Source organism: Colias eurytheme, chromosome 6 (genome assembly GCF_061535395.1).
Source record: "Colias eurytheme isolate Ceu_HAF_F1 chromosome 6, ilColEury1 Martin Lab GWU primary, whole genome shotgun sequence".
Lineage (NCBI taxonomy): Eukaryota > Metazoa > Arthropoda > Insecta > Lepidoptera > Pieridae > Colias > Colias eurytheme.
The window spans coordinates 6,030,687-6,053,264 of record NC_142985.1 but is presented as its reverse complement, the minus strand read 5'-3'; the positions used below and the strand labels follow the sequence as shown (position 1 = coordinate 6,053,264).

Below are 22,578 nucleotides of genomic sequence, written 5' to 3'. Positions count from 1 at the left end.
TTTGCATTTGGGTTCAAATATGCACTCGTAATTTCAGAGTAGCGGTAAATGATATTATGATGATAATATTTGTTACGATTACGTTACTCATTTAGAAACCAAGAGCAACACTCTAAATCATTGAAAATAATTTTAATTGCAGAACGATGTCGTTCAATTCAAATAAATAATCGCGCAAATCGGTCATTAAAGAAAGATGTCTAAATAGCAGGCAAAAGTAAAAAGACACTGGATAATGTCCTCTGGCACTAATTAAAACTTTGGGAGCGGCGTGAAAAAGGGTTAAGAAATATGGCGTTTGGTGGATAGTAATGACGCTGCGGTCGTGCTTAATGTCCTCAGTTTTTCTTCGCGACTTGAATTAGAAAATGAAATCGTTTAAATTTCCTTAAACGATTTTCTTTTAAATATTAAATACGTTTCGTGATAAATATACCTTGAAAACTTTATTCATTTATACAATATAAATGTTTTATAACGGTAGAAATATGGTCGATACAAGTTATGCTGCTACTTCGTGTGATAAATTATTGATCTTGTGGTTACAAGGTGGGAAGTTATTCCTTGTACCTGATAGTCCCGGTCTAATTGGGCACAGAAGGCTAATCACTTACTCGGATACAGTAATCGATAGCTTACGCACGTCCCTACATTAACACAACGCAAGGACGATCATAATACATTGTGGCGTATACAGATATAACTATAGGTTTTAATTTCTAAGATCAGAAAAGAGAAGAAGTATTATTAATTAATTCCCTCATCAATCATTGCCACTTTCTGCCTTGAAGCCAACGTCATTCACATTGTTACAAGTCGGCAAAATAAAGCGAAAATAAAAGTTCGCGTTATTTTGCTGTAACGTACATTGAATAACTTTATCAAAACAGCTGTTTTCGACTCGTATAAATAAAGGAAATGCATGAATTACATTTTTTTCATAAAAATCATTATCAAATTTTGATCATAAAAATGACGTAGCATCATTTTTGACAAAAAGATATTAGAGTTTATGTTTTAACAAGCAGACTTACCTGATAAATAGTAAACTGTAATATTATAAACTATTTTTCTTACAACCAAGGACCCGATAGGTACCCTTTACATTCTTGTTTATGTACAAATCAACATTTTGATTCAATTTTCAAATATTTCAAATTCCGTTTGGCAATGTATCCCAAAAATATTTATTCAATGACACAAAACAAAACATGGAATATTCCACAGTTTACATCATTGAGACGAAACGATTGCTGTGTGAAAGTAATCTTTTGATATCCGGTCGAGTCTGCAGTGAGGCAATTAGACACAGGAAGGTCCCTAATGGGGAACACAGGCATAAATGTAATTTCGAACTCAAAACCTTCATGAAACAATCGTTAGTTTTAATGAACCATTGCTGTGTGCCATCGTTAAATTCTAGCGATAATAGGTATCTTGAAAACAGCTTTTCTTGTTTTATAATTATTCTTTTGTTTATGTTGTGTTTGTGAATTAAATTTGTCAACCATAATGTAAGTAAATATAATAAATCTATAGAAAACTGATGATACACATTTTTTACGTTTATTTAGTATGCTCCGACGACGGATGTGCTGTAGTTTTTCTAATGTATTTAACGTGCGAATTAAACGCATTTATTGTGGTGTAATATTATTTTATTCAACGCTCCAAATATCCACAATTCGAAAACCAGAAAAGATAAATTACAGCTCAATGAATGCAATCTATCTTTAATGAAGCGCGATAGAATCTGAAATATGGACAAGACAAAACATTTGATGAACGTAACTAAAAGAACAATCAAAGTCGTTGCGGACTCCACATCGACGGATAGCTGCAATCAGCCGCAGTGAATACTAACCCAATTTGGGGTTGGACCATCTGAAAAATATTTTTCTTCGCTTGCAAATCATCTCAGTTGTTTTTGTTAAAAGTTGCCATGCCGAGCCGAATTCAGTCAAATTTATTCAAGTTTATTCAAACCTAACAAGGCGTAGACGTATGAAAACTCATTTAAGGTTCGCTGCAAAAACTTTCGGCCGACATTAGATAAACAGGTAGAAGCTGGTGGACGTCAGCCCCTCCCCTGATAAACTGACAAGATCCGAACTCTCCTTTAATTTCAATTTCCTCACTCGTTCCCCAACTTTAACTATTGTTTTGCTCTTTGTAGATTGAAAAAGAAAGGAAGTCCCAGTATTTACCTCCAAGTCTTTTGTTAGATACTTTTGTTTTTGCCTAAAAGTTACCGAGCTACAGTTCAGTTCTATGTAAAGGAGTTTCTCTCTCAATTAATTATTATCGATGGTAGAAATTTAACTCTATTGTTAAAATTCAACAAGCAAGTAACTTTTTGATATTAAACAATATGAAATAATCTTCAAAATTTATTTCATAAATCATAATTCTTTATAACTTGTAATGGCTAACCTGATCTTAAAAAAAACTACTTCGAGTTAAAAGTAACAATAATATAGAATTGACTTTCATATCTTCATAATTTTATTTTATTTTTTTATTTTTTTTATTCAAAAGAAAAGTGAATAGGCATCTATTAGGTCAGCATGCTCCATCAGGCGAAGCGATGCAGATGGTCAAATGCTTGCCTAATCTTGAATAAAATAAAAAAAATAGTGAAAACATGAAGCAAGTAGAACAATGTCACTCATTACAGACATATCAATCATTTTTTTTTTTTCTGAAATTGTGTTGATTGTACTGTATAGCAATTTTTAGTAACTTTGGTTTCCTTGCTTATAATTATAATTATTATTATGCATTACAGATTCAATTACTTTACTATTCACAACAACATAATAAAGAAGTTATTTATGTAATATATTATAGTAGTACACAATATTAACATCACGTTAGGGCTGAGACAAGAATAATTTCGCTGCTTAATACACTAGTCAAAATAAATTACATTACGAGAAGAAGTGCGATTCTTCGTCACGCGATCTCTAATGGCGTAATAAAGTTAGGAGAAAGAAAACTTTGTAGCGAAACGGCAGCGGGCTGCTCTTTTGCGTATTATTAACATCGCCAGTGTAACGCGAGCCGAGGTGTCTTCTTCATTCCTTGATAATGGAGTAACTTTCTTGTAAGGAAGGAACGGAACGGGTCACCGTAAGCTGGTCGTATTGCGAAATCTGTTTGTACTAAAGTCGTCACGTGCACCCGCTGATGAGCCGTAGACGTGATATCACTCACTTGTACGTGACGCTCACTTTATTTGAAATTTTGTGGACTTTAATGCGACGAGTTAAACAACGGCAATCTTAAATGCATCTAATTTGATGTCTGTGACTTTTCACAACCTTTTGCCTGATAAGCTACGTACGAGTAAAGCAACTATAGTATTTATTCGTCTACATTTATATATTATAAGCATAATTATGAAAATGAGAAATGGGAAAAGTTTACGTCGGTGGCTTCGTTGAGTTGGAGCCGAAATTTTTAATGAAGTCTAAATTTTTTCGCTTTTTACGCACAAATTTCTCATTGTTTGTAGCTGGAACAAGAAAAGTTGATTTCAAAAGCGCATATTTTCTATAATGAAAATAATTAAAACTTTATGTTTACTTCATATAATAAAATGGTGATGATCTTAAATAATTTATTATTACTACTTTCATGTCACTGAATCATTTTGACTCTTGATACTTTTCGAAAATAAAAGAAATATTTTGTCTTCTTATAATCTTTAAAATATTCATCGTGCAATTAATTACCTGTTATATGGAAAGTAAACAGAAATCAGGTAATTTTATGCTGACGAATATTGATATTCATAAATCAACGTAGACAGACAACTACGTATCTCTACGGAGGAGCAAATTCTTTATGGAAATAAGAGTGTGGAACTCGATCAAGTCAATATATCACACGATCCGTAGATTACCAATCATTGGATACGCTTTTTGGTGGAATCTCGGGTATCTATCGCGAAATATTTTCCGTGACCCAACATCTCTGTAGTACGGATGTGTTCGATCCGACTACAAAGGCACCTTAAAGGGCTTTCATGATGACCTGCGCACCGATTGGATTAGGCAATTGGAAATTTGATCTTGCCTGCCAATTTTGAACAAATTGTTCTCCAATGAAGATAACGTAGCTACATTTGCAGGGAGTTTAAGCGTTGTAAAACTATTTCTGATAGAAATTGTATAATTTAATGTCGTTACTTTCGAACAACTGCTTATTGAGCGGTGGGGGAGAAAAAATTTATACTGAGTGTAATATCCCATCAACATTTCCAGTTAAAGATATAATAGATAAAAGTTGATAAATGCGACATACAGCTATTAATTTTACATTTTCTCGTGCCTTATATTTCAAGTATATGTGAAATATAACCATATTGTAACATTCGTTCATTGAACGCCGACGTTCTTTTATTATATTATATCACTCTGCAAACACGGTCGAACCCTGGATATAAAAGTCAAAAATGCTCTTACTTTCATGGTTCAAGAGTCAAATATTAACACCAAAAGATATCAAATACGCCATAATTTATAAAGGCCCATAAATATTCACATAACAATATTATTTAAGCTTCTCGTTTATATCCTTATAGGCCTGTCACACAAAATGCTGACACATCTTCTACGTTATAGCAATTTTATGAGCATTACAAAATACAATACAATTTTGCTTTATACGTATAAAGAATATTGTTAGCACACAGGAACTAGCTCAATGTGATGCATCATAAACATCTAATTACGGCACCAATTTCATGCAATCTATCATCGTAGTAAACAAAAACAAACGCTAACGCAAAACGGCGCGCTATCTGCAAAAAGCAGATCAGAACACAAGCTGTGCTACGACCACATTAATAATTTATCAGCCACATGACGGCTGTTTGCTAATAAAGCGTGAATTCACGTTGGAAATATTAATAAAAGCAGCTTGCAGCCGGAACTCGCTTCGTCGGAACCACGCGGCCAGGCCACCCAATGACAAATGACCAGCTGGAACTTTCATTTAGTTTCCATTTAAATTAAACAAGCAAATCAGGAAACATTGTCTGCAGCAAAAAATCAAAATGCAATTACTGTTCGCTCCCTTATTTATGGCATTATTGTGTAAAGTTCATAACAGTTAATAATACTTATCATAAATTATGTCACAAGCGTACTTACCTCGTTGCATATGGCCTTTTATCGATAGTAGAGGTTCATAATCTAAAGTTAATTCTTCTTTCAATGAAAAAATATATAAACCTTTTAATTAACTTTTGTTAACTTTTTTAACTTTTAATAAGTATGAAAAAGTAGATATTATCTCTATTTCAAGTAATTTTTTATCTTCCTAAAGGAAACGCAGTAAAAAAGTTAATTAGGAGAATTATTAAATCACAAAATTATTCAAGCGAATTCAACAGACTGTATATCAAACATACATTAAAATAATTGTACAGTATAATTTACACGTAATTAAAATATGCACGTTTTTCAGGATGTTCACTAGGCATGCATTATTCTAAGTATTCCTTCATATCCTGGTCTGATTTAAATATTTAAATCAGTGAATTCATGAAGCGAGCACTTTTTGCTTAATATTGTGTGCCATACTGATTTATCATTTGCGTGATGGTCGACATCGCAGGCGCTGTCTCCAAGAGAAATATATGGCCTCCTTGAAGCGCAGAAAGATGGGTAATTTCATTGAATTTATGAACGTATCACCGTCGAAATTGCAAACTTGAAAATTTCGCCGTAAAATTGCGATAAACATTGTGTCTGCGTTTCTATTACAATGAAGTATTATAATTTCTATAAATGGATAGTTAGAACCATTTAAACATTTTAAAGTAATCAATTTATAATCATTTAGAATATAGCTTGAACCGTTGACCAACTTTCGGTAAAGATGAAATATTTAGCTATATTCTCATTTAATTTAATTAAATTAACTGATTAAATAAATTAGCCATGGATATCAAATTATTTTTAAAGATTTCTAAAAAAGACAATTGAATTATTTGAAAGCTATTATTAATTGAAAGCTATTATCAAGAAAATGTACACCCGTTCCATAACTTTCCTAACTATTAGCAGTCCAGTTAGTTGACACACTACTAGGTCTTAGTAGAGCAAATGCAGTCGACAGTATCGTAGCAACTTTGTAGCGACAGTCCTGATAAGCCCATACTGGGAAACTTGCACGACTTCCACGTTCATCAGTCTTAAGGCGTATTCAAACAATTGTTCCAGCCTTTTGTTGACCGCATTTTAACGACCAGAACTTTATTGCTTTTGTTTGTTATGTCGATTATACATTAATCGATTGCGCTCAAATGACCTCCTAATAACTGCTACGATGGTATTACACAATAATTTGGAAAATATTTGTTGGTCTGGTGAAATGAATATAGTGGTCAATGATGAATTTCCGTCTCGAACATTTGTAAAGAGATTAGTCATTAGACGATGAATTTGGTTATTCAGTTGTTTTAAGTGGGATATCCAGTTTAAGAGATAGTGCAAGGAAATAAAATAACTTGTATTTCTACAAAGTAAATTTTTTGGAAGCGCTTTATTATTATAACTTGATTAAAACTGTACATTAAAGCAAATAATAGAATGAGTGTAACACGTTTATTTCTACAGGCGCGAATAAAAATATTTTGTTAGTGTTCAATCCTCGTTAGAGATACAAAACGTATCTAGGTCTAATAGATCATAGAGTACCGACCTACTTGCTTGTAATAAATCGATCAGAAATCAGGGACATATGAGTAATTTATTTATTTCATTACCAAACGAAGTAATATCATCTAATAATTAATTTAGTATTAGAAATACAGAATGTAAAAATAGCTTTACCTAATAATTATTACTATTTAAGTATTTTCAACTTTCATTAAACAAACAATTGCTATTCAATCACTAGCAATTTAATAAAATATATTATTTAATATACACGTATCTATTTGAAATAAATATCAAAGTAAGCAAAAGCAGAAAATTGCGAATGCAAACGGATTAATTTAAATAATCGGAGTAATCTCCTAAGGTTTTTAAAATATTCTAATTTACGAGGGATGCGAATTTTCACTGCATTTTACAAGTTTATTTTGAAAAATTATCGAGAATACTACTTATTACCGCTTAGGTACAGGAACATTGGTAAAACTTGAAGTAATAAATACACTTAAGATTTGAATAGTTATATCAGTGAATGAAAACCAACAATTCCTTACAATAATCTTAAGTATTACTTAGATATAGTAATAACTAGCGAACAATATAGCAATATATGGTGACACCATGTAAAAACAAAATTTTGTTTCAGGGGGTAAAGAAGTGCCAGAATTCGGAGAGCCAATCACAAATCTGACAGTTCCTATCGGCAGAGACGCGGCGTTCAAGTGTATCGTCGTCAATTTAGGCAATTACCGGGTAAGTACGCTTCTAATTCAATCTATTAAAGCCGCAATCTGCCGCGCGAAACACACCCTCAAGGAACTTTAAACTGAAATCAACACTTTTAATTCGAGATATCTTTTACAAGTACCATATTGTTATTTTATGTAAAATTATGTAGATAATTAAGAAATACGTCACGAATTGGAAAACTCCGTCGTTTCTGGGAATATCTTACTACCAGGCAAAATAAATTAGGTCAAAAGATGTTCAACAACCTTGTTATCACTAACAAACTTAATTTTATTGACAGCACCTTCCCTCAGCTGCTTAGCTATGTAAAGCAAATATTGTTTTCTATTAATATTACTCTAATATATTATTCAAAGGAGCCCAACATCAGGTTGCCTTCTCGTAAAACTTATATTATATTGGGGTAGTTTTAATATTCAACCTTAAGGAAATAGCGTACAGAAAATGTTTAATTTTGATGAACTGGTCCCAACACAATTCATATTATTAAACCATTGGCACAATATTTACAATTATTAATTTTACTCACGGAATAAACTTCTTTTTGAGAATTAATTATTCAGAGCGTTAAATAGTCAGAGCGTTCATAAAACATTTCTGTCTAATGAATAATGTGTAACCTACCTTTTGGGAAATTGAAGAATCAACATAGCATTACAGAATAAGATGCCTTGATTAGGGCGGTGCCGTTAATACCGAATATTTGCCCATTTAGGGCTGTCTATTGGAATGTATTTTATGTTTACTTAATCTAACATATAGACATTTACATTTATTATCTTTTTTTATACCAGAAACTATACAGTAACAGGTAGAGCAATAAAATGCAGTACACCAAATTTCAGCCTTACTTGTGCATTAATTGCCTTCCAAGCCAGAGGTCGTGGGATTGATTCCCACCCGGGGCAAATATTTGTGTGATGAACACAGAATTTTGCTCTGTGTCTGGGTGTTTTATATAAGTATTTATTAAAAAAAATCTATCTAATAATAAATATCGATAATAACTTGATGTTTAGGAAACAAAATTAAATACAATTTCTTACGAAAGATTTTTCTAAAAATAACCAAAATCTGAAAAATAATATATCTTAGCAACCCTAGCTGAGCAGCTACCATTTACTTAATGTGACCTGTTCACCTAATAAGCTATTTTGTTACTTAGTCGGAATTTAGAAGAAATAATAAATAAGGCTTTACTTGGGCTAAAATTCACAAGTCAGTTTACCATTAACACATTTTCGTGATTATACAAAAATAACAATACCTACCTTTTTTGATGCTATAAACCTAAAATTAAATAATAATAAATTTGATTTTTTTATTAATGACAATCAAAATTCAGGGTAAAGTATTTAAGGACATAATTTCTGTTTTTTTTTTTATTAAAAACATCTCAGGGTTAGGCAATAAAATAATGATATGATTGTGACTCTTAGTTGTTGTTAAAATTTTGTTTCGTTGTTAAAAAATAAGTTTATTTTTCACCAGGTGGGTTGGGTAAAAGCAGACACGAAGGCGATCCAAGCGATCCACGACCACGTGATCACGCACAACCATCGCGTCTCTGTGTCACACTCGGACCACTCCACGTGGTACCTGCACATCAAGAACGTGCAAGAGGAAGACCGGGGGCAGTACATGTGCCAAATAAACACGGATCCCATGAAGAGTCAAGTATGTTTTATTTATATGTCCAATAGGTGATATGCAAACTTGCTTTGTAACATTTATAATGACATAAGTACATTTTATTTACGTAGTTGCGTTATGACTGAATTATTGTTAGAATAGCTTTAGTGATAAATAAATAATGTCTATAGTTATATTGTAAATGCAGAAGTTTGTACACGTGTTTCTTACACTAACAGGCCGAAGTAACAAACGAATGTTTCATGTAACTTTTACCTGCCTTTATTAAGCGATAGCATATCTAAAAGCCTAACAAATAAATAATACAAATAGGAAAAGTTTTATTTTGTGTCTAATTTTAGAGAATATGAAGTAGGCCGTAGAATCCTCCTAGTATAGAATTTTTTTTATTATAAACTTAAATGGTTAAGTGTGAATTGTATGTGACTATTGATGTATATGTATAAATATTTATAACAAAATAAATAATAATAATGTTATATAAAACAGTATTAAAACCCTTATAGATGCTAAATAAAATATTAGCCGAGATTAATCAATTATTATAATAAAGACTAAAATGTTATTAAACATGCTTGTCAAATCAGATTATCTTCATTTATTAATAGAATTACATTTTCATAAAAGGATAGACACAGAAACAGATACTCTTGAAATTTTACATTAATTAGTTGAGATTGTATTCATAAATACCGTAATACCATGAACTTGAACTATTCATATTATTAAACCAGTCAAAAATTTTTCAAAACAATTAAAATAGCGTTAAAACATCATACCATAAGAAATATGAATACTAATAAATAAAAAATGGGCGAATCTTATATATAAAAATGAATCGCAAAATGTGTTGGTAAGCGCATAACTCGAGAACGGCTGAACCGATTTCGATAATTCTTTTTTTATTATATTCCTTGAAGTACGAGGATGGTTCTTATGTAGAGAAAACGTAAACATGTACCACGGGCGAAGCCGGGGCGGACCGCTAGTCAATAATAAAGTTACCATTCAGAGGCGCCGTAAAGCAAATTGCCTCTTCTGTCTATTTTAGAGCTCGCTTCCAATTCAATACATCGTATACAAAGTGAAAAGGCTTCAATTAATTTTAAAATGTGATTATTGAAATGAACAGACCATTCGATATAATTTGTTTTCAAAAAGCAATTTCGAAATTCACTTGTCTATGTCTAGTGGAATTCTACAGTCTGTGGGCAATTGGTGTGAGCAAATTATCTCCTATAAGTGTATTGATTGGATTGTTTAGTGATTTAATTATTTGTATTGTGCGATGTTGTATTGTTTGAAAAGTATTTAACCGCTTAATATCTTCAATTTCTATCATCCACAATAATGAAATGTAGTGTCTGGGCAACAATAATACTTTAATTCTTAAATATGCTTCAAGTTTATAAAGTTACGTTTGATGTTATTTGGATAAACAATTATTATTGTAAGTCATTACAAAAATATTAATTGCATACAATGCATCACACTATAAATCAATAACTAGCTATGAAATTGAAATTACATAATATATATTTTGAATTAGATGGGATACCTAGAAGTAGTAATACCTCCGGACTTCATACCAGAAGAGACATCAGGGGATACAATGGTGCCTGAAGGAGGAACAGCCAGAGTCTCCTGCCGAGCTCGGGGCATCCCCCCTCCTAGAGTCATGTGGAAAAGGGAAGATGGTCAAGAAATCGTTATAAGAGACAACACAGGCATTAAAACTAAAGGTAAAGTAATTATCCATAATGCGTATAGCATTTAAATTGCCCTAGGGTAAATATTTCCCGGAAAAACCTTCATTCGATCCATCGATTCAATACTATGAACACTTTTTTTCTTCAATAGCATAAAATACGAAGAATAATAATTTCCTTTTAATATGAATGCTTAGAAAGATGAAAGGTTACGAACGGCTTAAGAGATTTTTGTAATTAATGATTAATATTATATCCGAACAAAATAAAAATATTTGAATATATTGCTAATACATATTTACTAAATTGAGATGCGATCTCTGTTTGAATTCAATACAGATTTCAAGACAATGTATTCCAGATGTTTGAAATAACCTTGTAACCGTTATTTCCAAGGGATTATTCAACGTCTCTATGAAACATAATTTCCTTGAAAGGCAACATTTACGTGCGGCATTGTTTTCTAAATAACACATGTAAAGGTAATCCGGGTCTCCAACACAAACAACGTTAGCGATAAAATCAACATTCCCACACGCAAACCTGAATAATAGTTGATTGAAAGCAAGCTTTAGGACCACAGATTTTCGACAATTATAGAAAAATTAAGTCACGTAATAAAGCTTTACGTAGCGTAGAAAAAGAAAAGCGCAGTCACTTATAGCAGTCTTAATGCTTTCTTCTTAACCTGCTTAAGTTTAGAATCAAATTAAGAATTTCTGTCATATAATCAGCATAGCATTGTAGCACTAAGTACTTAGTTTTCGGTTTATTGTTGATACTAAGAATTGTATATAATGTGGTGAAAACTGAAAACAATCACCACAAAATATTATATTGTAATGATTTAACCATCCCCTATTGAATATGTTAAATAATTTTCATAGTAAATAAACGTACGCGTATTTAATTCATAATGTTGTCTTTAGAAATTCAAGTTTATCCTCAGATATCACCCTCAACATTCTGTTTTACTCATTACGGCGCACCCTCTTATTTGTAAATAATACTAATTAACCCGCCATTTTGATTCGCCGGGTAACGCAGTCATGCAACAGGATCCTCTGCCTTCCCCTTCTTGACCTTTCATTTCGTTTTTATCCTTAATTACTCAAATTCCTCTATCCGTACAAAATAATTGCGAATATCACTAATATTCTCAATTATTAACAGGTATGTTAGATTTACATTTTCAGACTCCCCAAAATACAAAGAAAAAAAAATTATGAAAGCCAGAAAAAACTGAGTTGAATTAAATATTCTAAAAATCACAGTTTCCATTGTTACATAATGTTAAACCTGGCTAAATGCTGGAAAAATATTTCATTTGTCTAAGTTTATTTGAATGGCGCAAGGACAGCATTGTTTTTCTGAATATGTATATAATACGAATGTCTGTGTGACCGCATTTGTGGCGCTACAATGAGCTGCGCGGCGACTATTCTCGGGATGAGTTTCGCGTCCAGTATTGTTTAAAGTTTGTCGTAATTAGTAGAGTTCTGCTCTGAATAGACTTCTAGGTCTCATTGTACGAACACTGCGAGACCTTTGTACGGATCACTGAAAAAATCTTACCGAAATCCAATTTCAACTATGTAAAAGCGAACAAAATAGAAGAGCGCTACACTTGTTGGAGAGAATAAGTTCACGTCCAAATATATTTTATATAACTATTGTTCTGTGTAGAACAATATAGTTATGTTGTAATGTATTTTAGTGGAAAGAGTATAAATTTAAAATAAAACAAAAAGCAGGTGTGCACTTTCAACTTTTAATATTATTTACGGAAAGAAAAAGCAAATGGCGTTCTCGTCCAACTTATTTTATTGTCTTAGGTACTTGAGATATATATAGCATTATTTGTTGAATGTTTACAGTGCTAACTTATCAAGGTGAAGTGTTGAAGTTGACGAAGATATCTCGTTCTGAAATGGGGACATACTTATGTATAGCGGGTAATGGAGTGCCGCCTACCGTCAGTAAGAGGATCCACATTAGTGTTCATTGTAAGTTGATACTTTCTCCACACTTATTATTCTTCTCACGAACCTCCTCTAATAAAAAGACTCCGTATAATTTTTGCTACAAGATCACGAGCAATTTGATCCTATTTTGTTTCGATAAATGGGCATTTACACAAATAAGTACCTATTCTCACTAACGGGCGAGGGTTAATTAAAAAGTATTAAAGCTTCGAGTTATTTCGTAATATTAAACATGCTGGGTATTTTATAATTGTTATTAATTAACGTGGTCTATTGAAACTAATTAATATTTTGAGATGAAACAGTTATTGTGAAACTAATACTTTTTGTGAGACGAATATATTGTGTTTCTGCGCAGTTCACCCGGTGATTCAGGTGCCAAACCAGCTGGTTGGAGCCCCCCTCGGCACGGACGTTACTTTGGAGTGTTACGTCGAGTCCTCTCCTAAATCCATCAACTACTGGGTTAAAGACCCTGGTAAGATAATTATGTACAGTTTTAAGAATTTTTTAGTGTTTGTTTAGTTATTATTATAGTATTAATGTGATTAATATTTTTTATAAATACTCCGTCTTTAATATAAAAAGATCGATGCTCCTAAATATATCTGATCATCAAAATACCTAAATATATCTGGTCAACTAACAGAAATATTAGATTTATCGGAATATAATCCCGTCATTATCAAAACAAATCTATAGACAGACCGCAGCAAATCCAAACAAAGAAATGTCCACAACAACAATTTCATTACTGATTTATGTAAACACTGACACCAATTATTAACTGAGCAAAGAATCCCAAAATAAAAACGAAACAAATTAAAAAGCGGATATAAAACTCTAGGTGTCTGCCCGAAGTTTTTACATTTTTCATAAAACTTAGCGGTGGAAAGATGAAATTCTAATATTGGATTTAAAAGCAAATGTTTTAAGTAATAAATTGTTCCGCAGGTGAACTGATAATACCATCTGAGCACCACGAGATGACTGTCAGACAAAAATCCATGTTTGAAGCTGAAATGTCTATGACTATAAAAAATATCAGACGAGAAGATCTCGGGAGCTACATTTGTGTAGCCAAAAACTCCCTGGGGGACGTGGAAAGCAAAATAAGATTATATGGTAAGAAAATCACTGATACACCTATGTATAATGGAATGAAAAATAAATAAATTGCACTGTTCAATTTACGTTATTTTGTAGAAATCCCGGGGAATGGCAGACACGTTTATCAATATCCAGATGAAAGAACAACTTCAGATGAGGAGTACGGAACCGAAATATATGACGACAATTTTGACAACAAAGTCGACGAGAAAAGCAATCGTGTGCCTGATCGCGCGAACAAATGGTACGCAAACGAAGGTAAAATTATCCTGACAACACCCAACGAGGCCATGGTTTGTTCCGCGTCGCTGACGATTACGACTATTTTCTTAAGCTTAATTAAACACCTACTTTAAACTTGTGCAAAATAATGAAAATAAACAAGTTTCACTAATGTTCTGGCGACTGATTTAAAAATTTATAACGATATAATTTAAATCTCAATTCAGTATTATATTATTTAAATGCTTTCTGTGAATGCTCTAGGTAGGAATTATTCCACGTGGAAATTAATACTGTACGTGTTGTCTAAGTTACTCCTCCAACGTGTAACGTGATAATAATTAGATTTATATAACATGTATATAATTATATATTAAGCTAATAAAACTATATCAAAGTTATAGTTGTAAGATAATATTTTACGAAATAAATAAAATATTAATAACAATTTCTAGTCTTATTACTTTGGAAAAAAGTTTTTCTACGTTATTGAAATGTTAAACATTTGAATGTTTCCTCATATAAGTTATTGTTTTTAATAGCGTGGCAAAAATATTGCTATAGATTTCAACAGTACCTTTCAAACAATATATATGTTACGGCTAAAGGTAGGTGAGAACATAAACTTAAGATTAGCCGGCTAAACTTAGGTTTATTTTCGACGAGGTGTTAATGTTAGTTTGTTCTATCTTTAGCCGGCTAAACTTAAGTGTAACCGCAGGCCCGTGGCTAAAAATGTCGGGGTGGGTAGATTTGGTTACTATAATACATGTAAGGAACAGGGCGAGTGTTTTCTGGCACTTCGCCGGCTGCTGCCGCAGCACGCTCGCTGCGCTCGCTCGGCTCGTGCGGGTCTTAAGAGTTCTAACCTAACCTAACCTAGCCACCAGCTTTCTGCCCTGAGTCGGGGTGGGTAGATTTGGTTACTATAATACATGTAAGGAACAGGGCGAGTGTTTTCTGGCACTGTGCGGGCCCCTCAAGCCCTCCACCGGCCCGGCGCTAACCAAATCTACCCACCCCGACATTTTTAGCCACGGGCCTGCGGTTACACTTAAGTTTAGCCGGCTAAAGATAGAACAAACTAACATTAACACCTCGTCGAAAATAAACCTAAGTTTAGCCGGCTAATCTTAAGTTTATGTTCTCACCTACCTTTAGCCGTGACATATATACGAAATTCAGTTGTATTTTATTAGATAATATCAGATACATGACATAGTTACTATTAATTTTATGTTACATGTTTCACTCATTAAGACAGCTTATATATAGCAGAAAAAAATACTCATGTTTAAAACTGAACAATTAACTTAATATATAACAAATAAGCATTGTAAATACAGCAACCGTTAATAGATGTTATGTTAAAACGACTATACTTCTCATTGATATGAGCATTGTAGTATAGAGCTATATAATAAGCAAGAACTGTTCGTTTTTATTATCTTTTTGCTACTGTTTTCTGTGCATCTACAATTATTTATACAGTTTTGTTAAGATAATTATTTTTGTATTTGTATTGTATTATACGAATAATTTTAAATACTGTAATACATTATGTTCAGGACGTTCCAAGAGGCCATGTTGAAAACCTTTATACCTAATCATAAGTGCTTTGTGATGATTTGAATAACAATTAAAGGTATTAAAAATTTATATTTAACACTCTTTGGCCAATAAAATCGATTCTCTCAGATGTCATAATATACTATAATTATCTATTGATATAGATGAAATAATTGGTCTTCCATAGATAGAATCTTGATCGCACTGGGTCACAAAAATAGTAACAGTGATTTTATAAACTTTATTATGAACTATCATAATGCAAATAATAACAAAATTATAATCTTAAAATATTAAGTAAACAGTAGTTCACTGAGCGTCTTATTCAGATTAAGTACAAAGGTTTTGAACGATTATCGGTCTTAAAATAGATTCTAGTCAAATACAATTTCTCCTGTACATCTATGTTAATAACCTGTCGTTACAAAAAACAATAAATCAATGATATATAAATGTTGGCGTTTTATTTTTAGACACTGCTTCGAAAATAATTCTGGTATCATTAATCCAGCAATTGTTTCCCTACCCTTAAATTAACGAGTTGTTAATATTCTATTGAAATAATTTTATTTGTGTCGAGCGTAATTATAACTCACTTTCTTCACAGATTTGTCGATTTCAAGTGAAGCTTCCTAAAATAGATATTCACTTCTTTTCTTCATATTTGAGCTTATTCACTTTGCTTACTTGGTGAATTGTGATTTTGGCATCGTTTGAACTGTGACCAATTTTACAGACAAACACAATGTGTTTGTAGTTTTTTTCTAACAGCAGCAGTAAATAACGTGCATTAGTCGGGGTCACTAACCACTGCACCAATCTGATTAATAATAACTGAAGCCTGCTGGTGCTCAAGCAAATTTGCTTTGGTGCTTTCAAACAACTAATAGGTCATTTTGTGTTATGAATTTACTATAGGAACAAGGCTAGTCAATAGACATGCTGTAATTCTATCAAGACCTCACAACCTAATTTCACTAGTTTACACTTCGACGTAATTTAGTGCAACAATTAATTACATTCACCTTTATGTCACACATTTACAAAACATAATTAATCCAATTATGTCCGCTGGTAATAAATGCATCGATTTTGCGCCAGACAATTAAGGTATAATTTAATTTATCGACATCAAGCAGCGGAATAGCGTAAATATTAATTTGAAAGCTTTTTGCTCGAGTTGCACGGACCGTTTACACTCCTCTTTATTAAGATTCACGAAACATCAAAACGTAGTTATTGTTCCGCAGTAAATGAATATCAAATTAAACTGCTTGTAAGTTAATAAGTTCCTTATCTTTACTTTAGAAGTTGTCGAGTCATGCGCTAAGTGATTGGACGGAAAATTAGCTAATCGAGAGCTGTCAATCACCTCTTTAAGCTGTATTCAATATCCGTTAATGTTGTTAATTATCTGATAATTTTCTGATCCTGTAAAATTGATTTCTACCCTTGTCTATTACTGTTTAGGTACATCAAGACATTATTTAATAAATTAATATTCCTACAGGTATTTTTCAAAGTCAATACAAAAGCCGTTTGTTTCTATATGCACTTGTTACAATCTGAGAAAAAAGCTATTTATAGAGACAGTTCAAAACTAAATAAACCGTAACATAAAAAAGATAGCACTTTCCTCAACGACATAGCAACAACATATTTTGGGACATCAAACACAAAAGAGTCTACAAATTATTATACGTATAATAACACAAAAGATTCTTCAAAGAAAAGATTCCTTTAAATCATCGCGTAACTTAAAGAAGTTGTATGTGGTGTCACGGAATAATCCTAACAAATGTAAGAGAAGAGTTATCGTTATTTCCTCTTGGTAAGGAGCTCACACAAACGACCTTAGGGCGGGGGCACACGATGCGTTGCGGCGGCGGTGCGGCGCCGGAGCGGTGTCGCTGCGTCGTCTTACATAGAAATATCTGTGGCATGTCACACGATGCGCTCCGGCGCCGCACCGGACTTGTAACCACCAAGACGAGGCGGGGAGGGGTGAATGCGGTGCGACGTCGGAGCGGCACCGCTCAGTTGTTTTGCATCACAAGGAAGGACACGCTGTGCAACCCTGCTACGACGCCGCTGCGACATAACAACGTTACGGCGCCGCACCGCTCGTGTGCCCACTGACACGGTGAAATCTTTGCGGTGCGGCGCCGCAACGCATCGTGTGCCCCCGCTCTTAATTTGGCCAATCTAAACATGGCAAAGTGAAAGTGATTGATGTCCGCTGTCTGACTCCGACTGTGTAACAAGTGTTTTTACGTGACGTTATCATGACCCGTTTTCTGCTGAAATTAAATCAAACATGAAGATTTCCATTGAACCTTTTCACTCGGCAGATTTATGAGGTTTCCGATTACGCTGGACTTTTGTAAACATAATATTCATATTTCTAAAAACGCAAATGTGATCGCTTTTTAATTTCATACTTATACAAGCATATTCCCCAGTCTTGCATTGTTTCTTCTATGTTTCTACCTATGTTACAAACAATCACACACTTTCCAAACAATTAATAACAAAACACGCTCATATTATCTTAATTATACTTTAAAATATTAAAAAAAATATCTATTTTTAGAATGAATTCCAGTAAAACATGTTATATTGTATTTGCTTCCCTCTTAACACAAAGCTCACGGTTTACTCAATATGCTAAAGACCCATTATTGTAAACGCTTAATTATTACACAACGAACAACACACAGTTGTTTATTACAATAATATATTGTTCTCTACCTCAAACAAAGCTAAAAATAAATATCATTCCATTTTAGATTCATATGTTTTTGCTGTGGTTCATGAATTGCAAACTAGTGTCTGATAGGCACAACTTCGTTGAACAATAATATCTTTATATTATAAATTCAAACTTTATTTAAATTATAAAAGCTATTTTTTTTTTATTTACATCGTTAGAATTTAAAAAAATATAAATCGTTTATTCTCCTATTTCAACAACATCATGTGGAATGAACATCTATAGAATGCATCATGAATATATAATCTTTCTGCATTTTAGATTATTTTTTTTATTTTTTTTTTATACAATAAAAAATATTTTAAACAAAATATAAAAGTATTATATGTGTTCTTATCTTTAGTGTTGCTTAAACAACAAAAAAAATATATAGATAAATAATAATGCGATTCAATCTCGCCAGTCTTTAGATATTATAGTTACCTATAAAAAATAATTTTACGTATTTTGTAATTTCACCTCATATTGATATTAACACCGAGTCAAATTGATATTACAACATCACAAAATAAAGGGACTTTAGAAGTAATAAACGTAAAAGCTGCATATTTAATTTACCGTGTTACGTTTTCATTAAGTCACAAATTCATACTATCAATTGCACGTTATTTAAGAGGAAAATTACTTCACTAAAGTTACAATATAACAACTGCAGAGTTGAGAAACTTCGGGTTTATAAGCTAAGTTTTGTTTGATAATTAACATTCAAGGGAGATATACACAGGTGCTGGTCTTCATGAAATTATCACTGATTAGGTCCACGATACAATGCGGCTGGAATGCGGTATTACCAACTGAATAGGCTCAGTAATTTGTAACAGAGGAAACCCCGAGATCATTGAACGTATTCCTTCAAACTTGCTTTGATCGTCAAACAGACATTTAAACCCCAATTTTTCATTAATCCCTAAATTCGGGAAACACCAATTTGTTTGAAATTAATGTTATTTTGTCGCACAACCTTGATTTCTGCTTTTCTTTTTCCTACTACTTTCGTATTTTTTTCTACTATATTCAGTGTATTTAAGCAGGCTGAATTATTAAAATGCAGCGGACAATTAATATTCTGCTGAAGAACAAAGAGTACTTGTTTCAATGAGAAAATTATGAAGTGTTATACCAACAATAATCCGTTCATTTTGAGCTGGATGGTTTATATTGCACGAGAAAAATTTGATTTGTTCAAATATAAAATGTCCTCATTGAAGTTAAGTCACTGCACGACACGTGACTCCGACATAAAATATTATATAATGATATTACAAGCTATGATTACGTGAGTTGAAATATTATGTGACGCGCATTTGTCTTCAGACGCCCTGCGAAAACATCTGACTTTTTGAATTATCCACTCTTGGATCCTCGAGTTTTATGTCTCTCCGCTTGGAACAAAAATAGAGAAAATTTTAGACGTCTTTAGTACGATTACTCTTTAGGACTGGTCTTTATTTTTCTTTATACATAATCTCAAATGAAGTAATGTCAGTCCATTTAAAAACACGAGATTTTATGCAGCCCACATCGAACCTTTCTCCTTTATCATAATATTTAACAATAACATTATAAAGTAAATAACATTATTTAGTGCAATTTAGCATGTTAGAATACTTTGTACAATTTTATTAAACTTGTGCATAATTTTATGTTATGTATGTACCTATGTGTATCTATACAAAATTATAAAACTAAATTGGTTAGGTACATACTGTTATAACAGGTCATATTTCATGTCATGTCAGATTTATTAAACGAAAGTAATAATTTTTATAAACCTAAGGCCTTAATTGCCACAGGTTGCTAGACTTAGTTTCATCCTCTATAATTATATTTTTAATTTTCCTTTACGGATTAGTAACCGCAGTGTCGTCTACATTAATCTCTCAGCTATCTGTGCATAATATATCTATCATAATATATATATCATATATCTCACTCACACTGTAACATTTCAGCTTCCATGTCAGTGTGAACGAAACCAATTCATTTATTCTGGCAATTCGCGCTTACAGACCATGGACGCTTTATTCAATTTCTATAGAACATATTTTTGTATTCGCGTCTGGGTTCAATATAAACACAATATGTTTGTAACCGTTGTTTCCCACCTATTGAACAATATTTTATTTACTCTTCAAATAATGTGTTGTTTACACTACATTTCAATTTAAAAAGGTTTAAGACAGCTCTATTACTCTATCTTTGCTGTGTTGTACAATTTACATTGTACGGGGTGATTTGAATTATGTAATTTTTTATTGTAATGATTAATTACAAAACTAATTCGCATTATTATAGCAATAATAATATAATATATTGAAAGCTTTATATACAACGCATATTTTTAAAATTCCGAACAAATTGATTATGAGATTTTGGCCAATTCATAAGTCATGAAACTTCGACTTATATATTTAAATCAGGTAAGCTAGCATGGAATAGGAAATAAGCTGGACAATAACTTTCCGCGGAATACAGAAAGCGTGCTGAATAATAATTGTTCTATTCTCGTATATTTGATACGGCGAATTTAAGTTGCAGTTCCGCTGAATGAGCATTCGCAGGCTCAGACGTTCTCAGTAAATCATCGTTCAAAAATTTGCCAGCAGCCGTTGAATGGAAGGACTTATACGGATTATGTACACGCCATTAGTTCAGTTCACGCTTTTGTGTGGAGGATTCGCTCTGTTCGCCAGACTCATTGTAACGCCGAAAGGGCTGTGATCAAGACAGACTTAATTGCACGCGCTCACGTTGCTAATCGCTTATTCCAGAAATCCAATCGTGATCTTTGGCAAGACAGCCTTTTGAAATTTGCCTTTGATTTCTGACTCGCCGCAATCTTAATTGTTTTATGTAGACAGAAAAATCGCAGTTACATATTTTATAATTCGTAGAGCGAAATTAATCAGCTCCATAATGTATTAATATTAATGTATTTGGAATCATAATATTATGTAACATAATTAGCCGTAATTTTACCAGCAAAATAAATGATGTTTAAATGAAAGCAGCCGTTTAAATAACGTTGTTGTCCCAGAATTTATATTAACAGACTATTATATTTTAATCACTTATTTCGTAGCGACTCTGTAATGTAAAATATGTATGTGTCAAAATTATTTTATGTACCTGTGCTTAAAACCGTAAATATGTCAAAAAAATGTGTGCGTGTACTAGTGTACACACGTAAGAAGTGAAACTTCTTTATGACCTTATTTTTCAAAAAATAATTTACTATATGCAACTTTACAGAAATACGTCGAATCAAAGATGGCGCGTAACGGAAAAATGTCACGCGTAACTAAAAAATGTTACACTAAATTTTTTTCCATCCCCGATAAAGAAGTTTCACTTCAATATATGCAGCTCTCCTTTTTCTTTACCCTCACATAATACAGGTTATTATTCAAATAAAAAAGATGAACCCACACGCAATTAAATATGTAAGTTAATGTTTAAATTGCAAACGCTATTTACTCAGTCACCATGATACGTTGTAAAATTAGCTGATGTGAATCAGAGGCACCTACCTAAATGTTGATATAGGAAACTCTTCCTAAGTGTATTGAATAGATAATGTTACCACATCGAACTACGTTCCGCTCGTTTCCACTCAAACTACTTTTGACGTTATAAATAATAAATTTGGAATAGAATCAGAACTTAGCCTATTAATGAATCGACATGCTCTACGTGGACTCGTCAATCAATCGGTTTTAACTAATAGACGTCGTGTTAACTTGCTAATGTCTGTTGACATGCCTGGGACGATTTACGTGAGGAAACCCAATGAGGTGACCACCAAATACCGAGGCTAATATTGCCCAGTTTGTGTCATTATTTAATCAAACCTCTATTAAAATACTCTAATATGAAACTAAAACTATGTATCTTATTGATGAACGAAATTTGGTTAAACATGCTATAAGTGATAGGAATCAGTAACTGTATTTATGTTTAAGTGAGAAACTGTATTAGACTAAGTATTCGCACAACTCGAATACTCGTAGTAAAGTAGATAACAAAGTTTCGATCCCGAAGCATCATACGGCAGGTTGCAACGGTTCAAGTATTCTGCTATGTAATCGACCCCTTCTTAAATTAGGTGAAGCACTAAATGATAAAATAAATTCATACAT

At 32.6% G+C, this 22,578-nt stretch overlaps 1 protein-coding gene across 1 annotated transcript in view; it reads left to right on the top strand.

The window, feature by feature from the left end:
• LOC149907689 (lachesin-like) overlaps positions 1-14,581 on the top strand; it is a 43,085-nt gene extending 28,504 nt beyond the window's left edge. The window contains exons 3-9 of the mRNA XM_090103383.1: positions 7,315-7,421; positions 8,910-9,095; positions 10,621-10,813; positions 12,658-12,786; positions 13,124-13,243; positions 13,720-13,890; positions 13,972-14,581. Coding sequence (XP_089959509.1) covers positions 7,315-7,421; positions 8,910-9,095; positions 10,621-10,813; positions 12,658-12,786; positions 13,124-13,243; positions 13,720-13,890; positions 13,972-14,231 — 1,166 coding nt within the window. The 3' untranslated portion in view covers positions 14,232-14,581. The remainder of the gene's footprint in view (positions 1-7,314; positions 7,422-8,909; positions 9,096-10,620; positions 10,814-12,657; positions 12,787-13,123; positions 13,244-13,719; positions 13,891-13,971) is intronic.
• Positions 14,582-22,578: the final 7,997 nt, after the last annotated feature.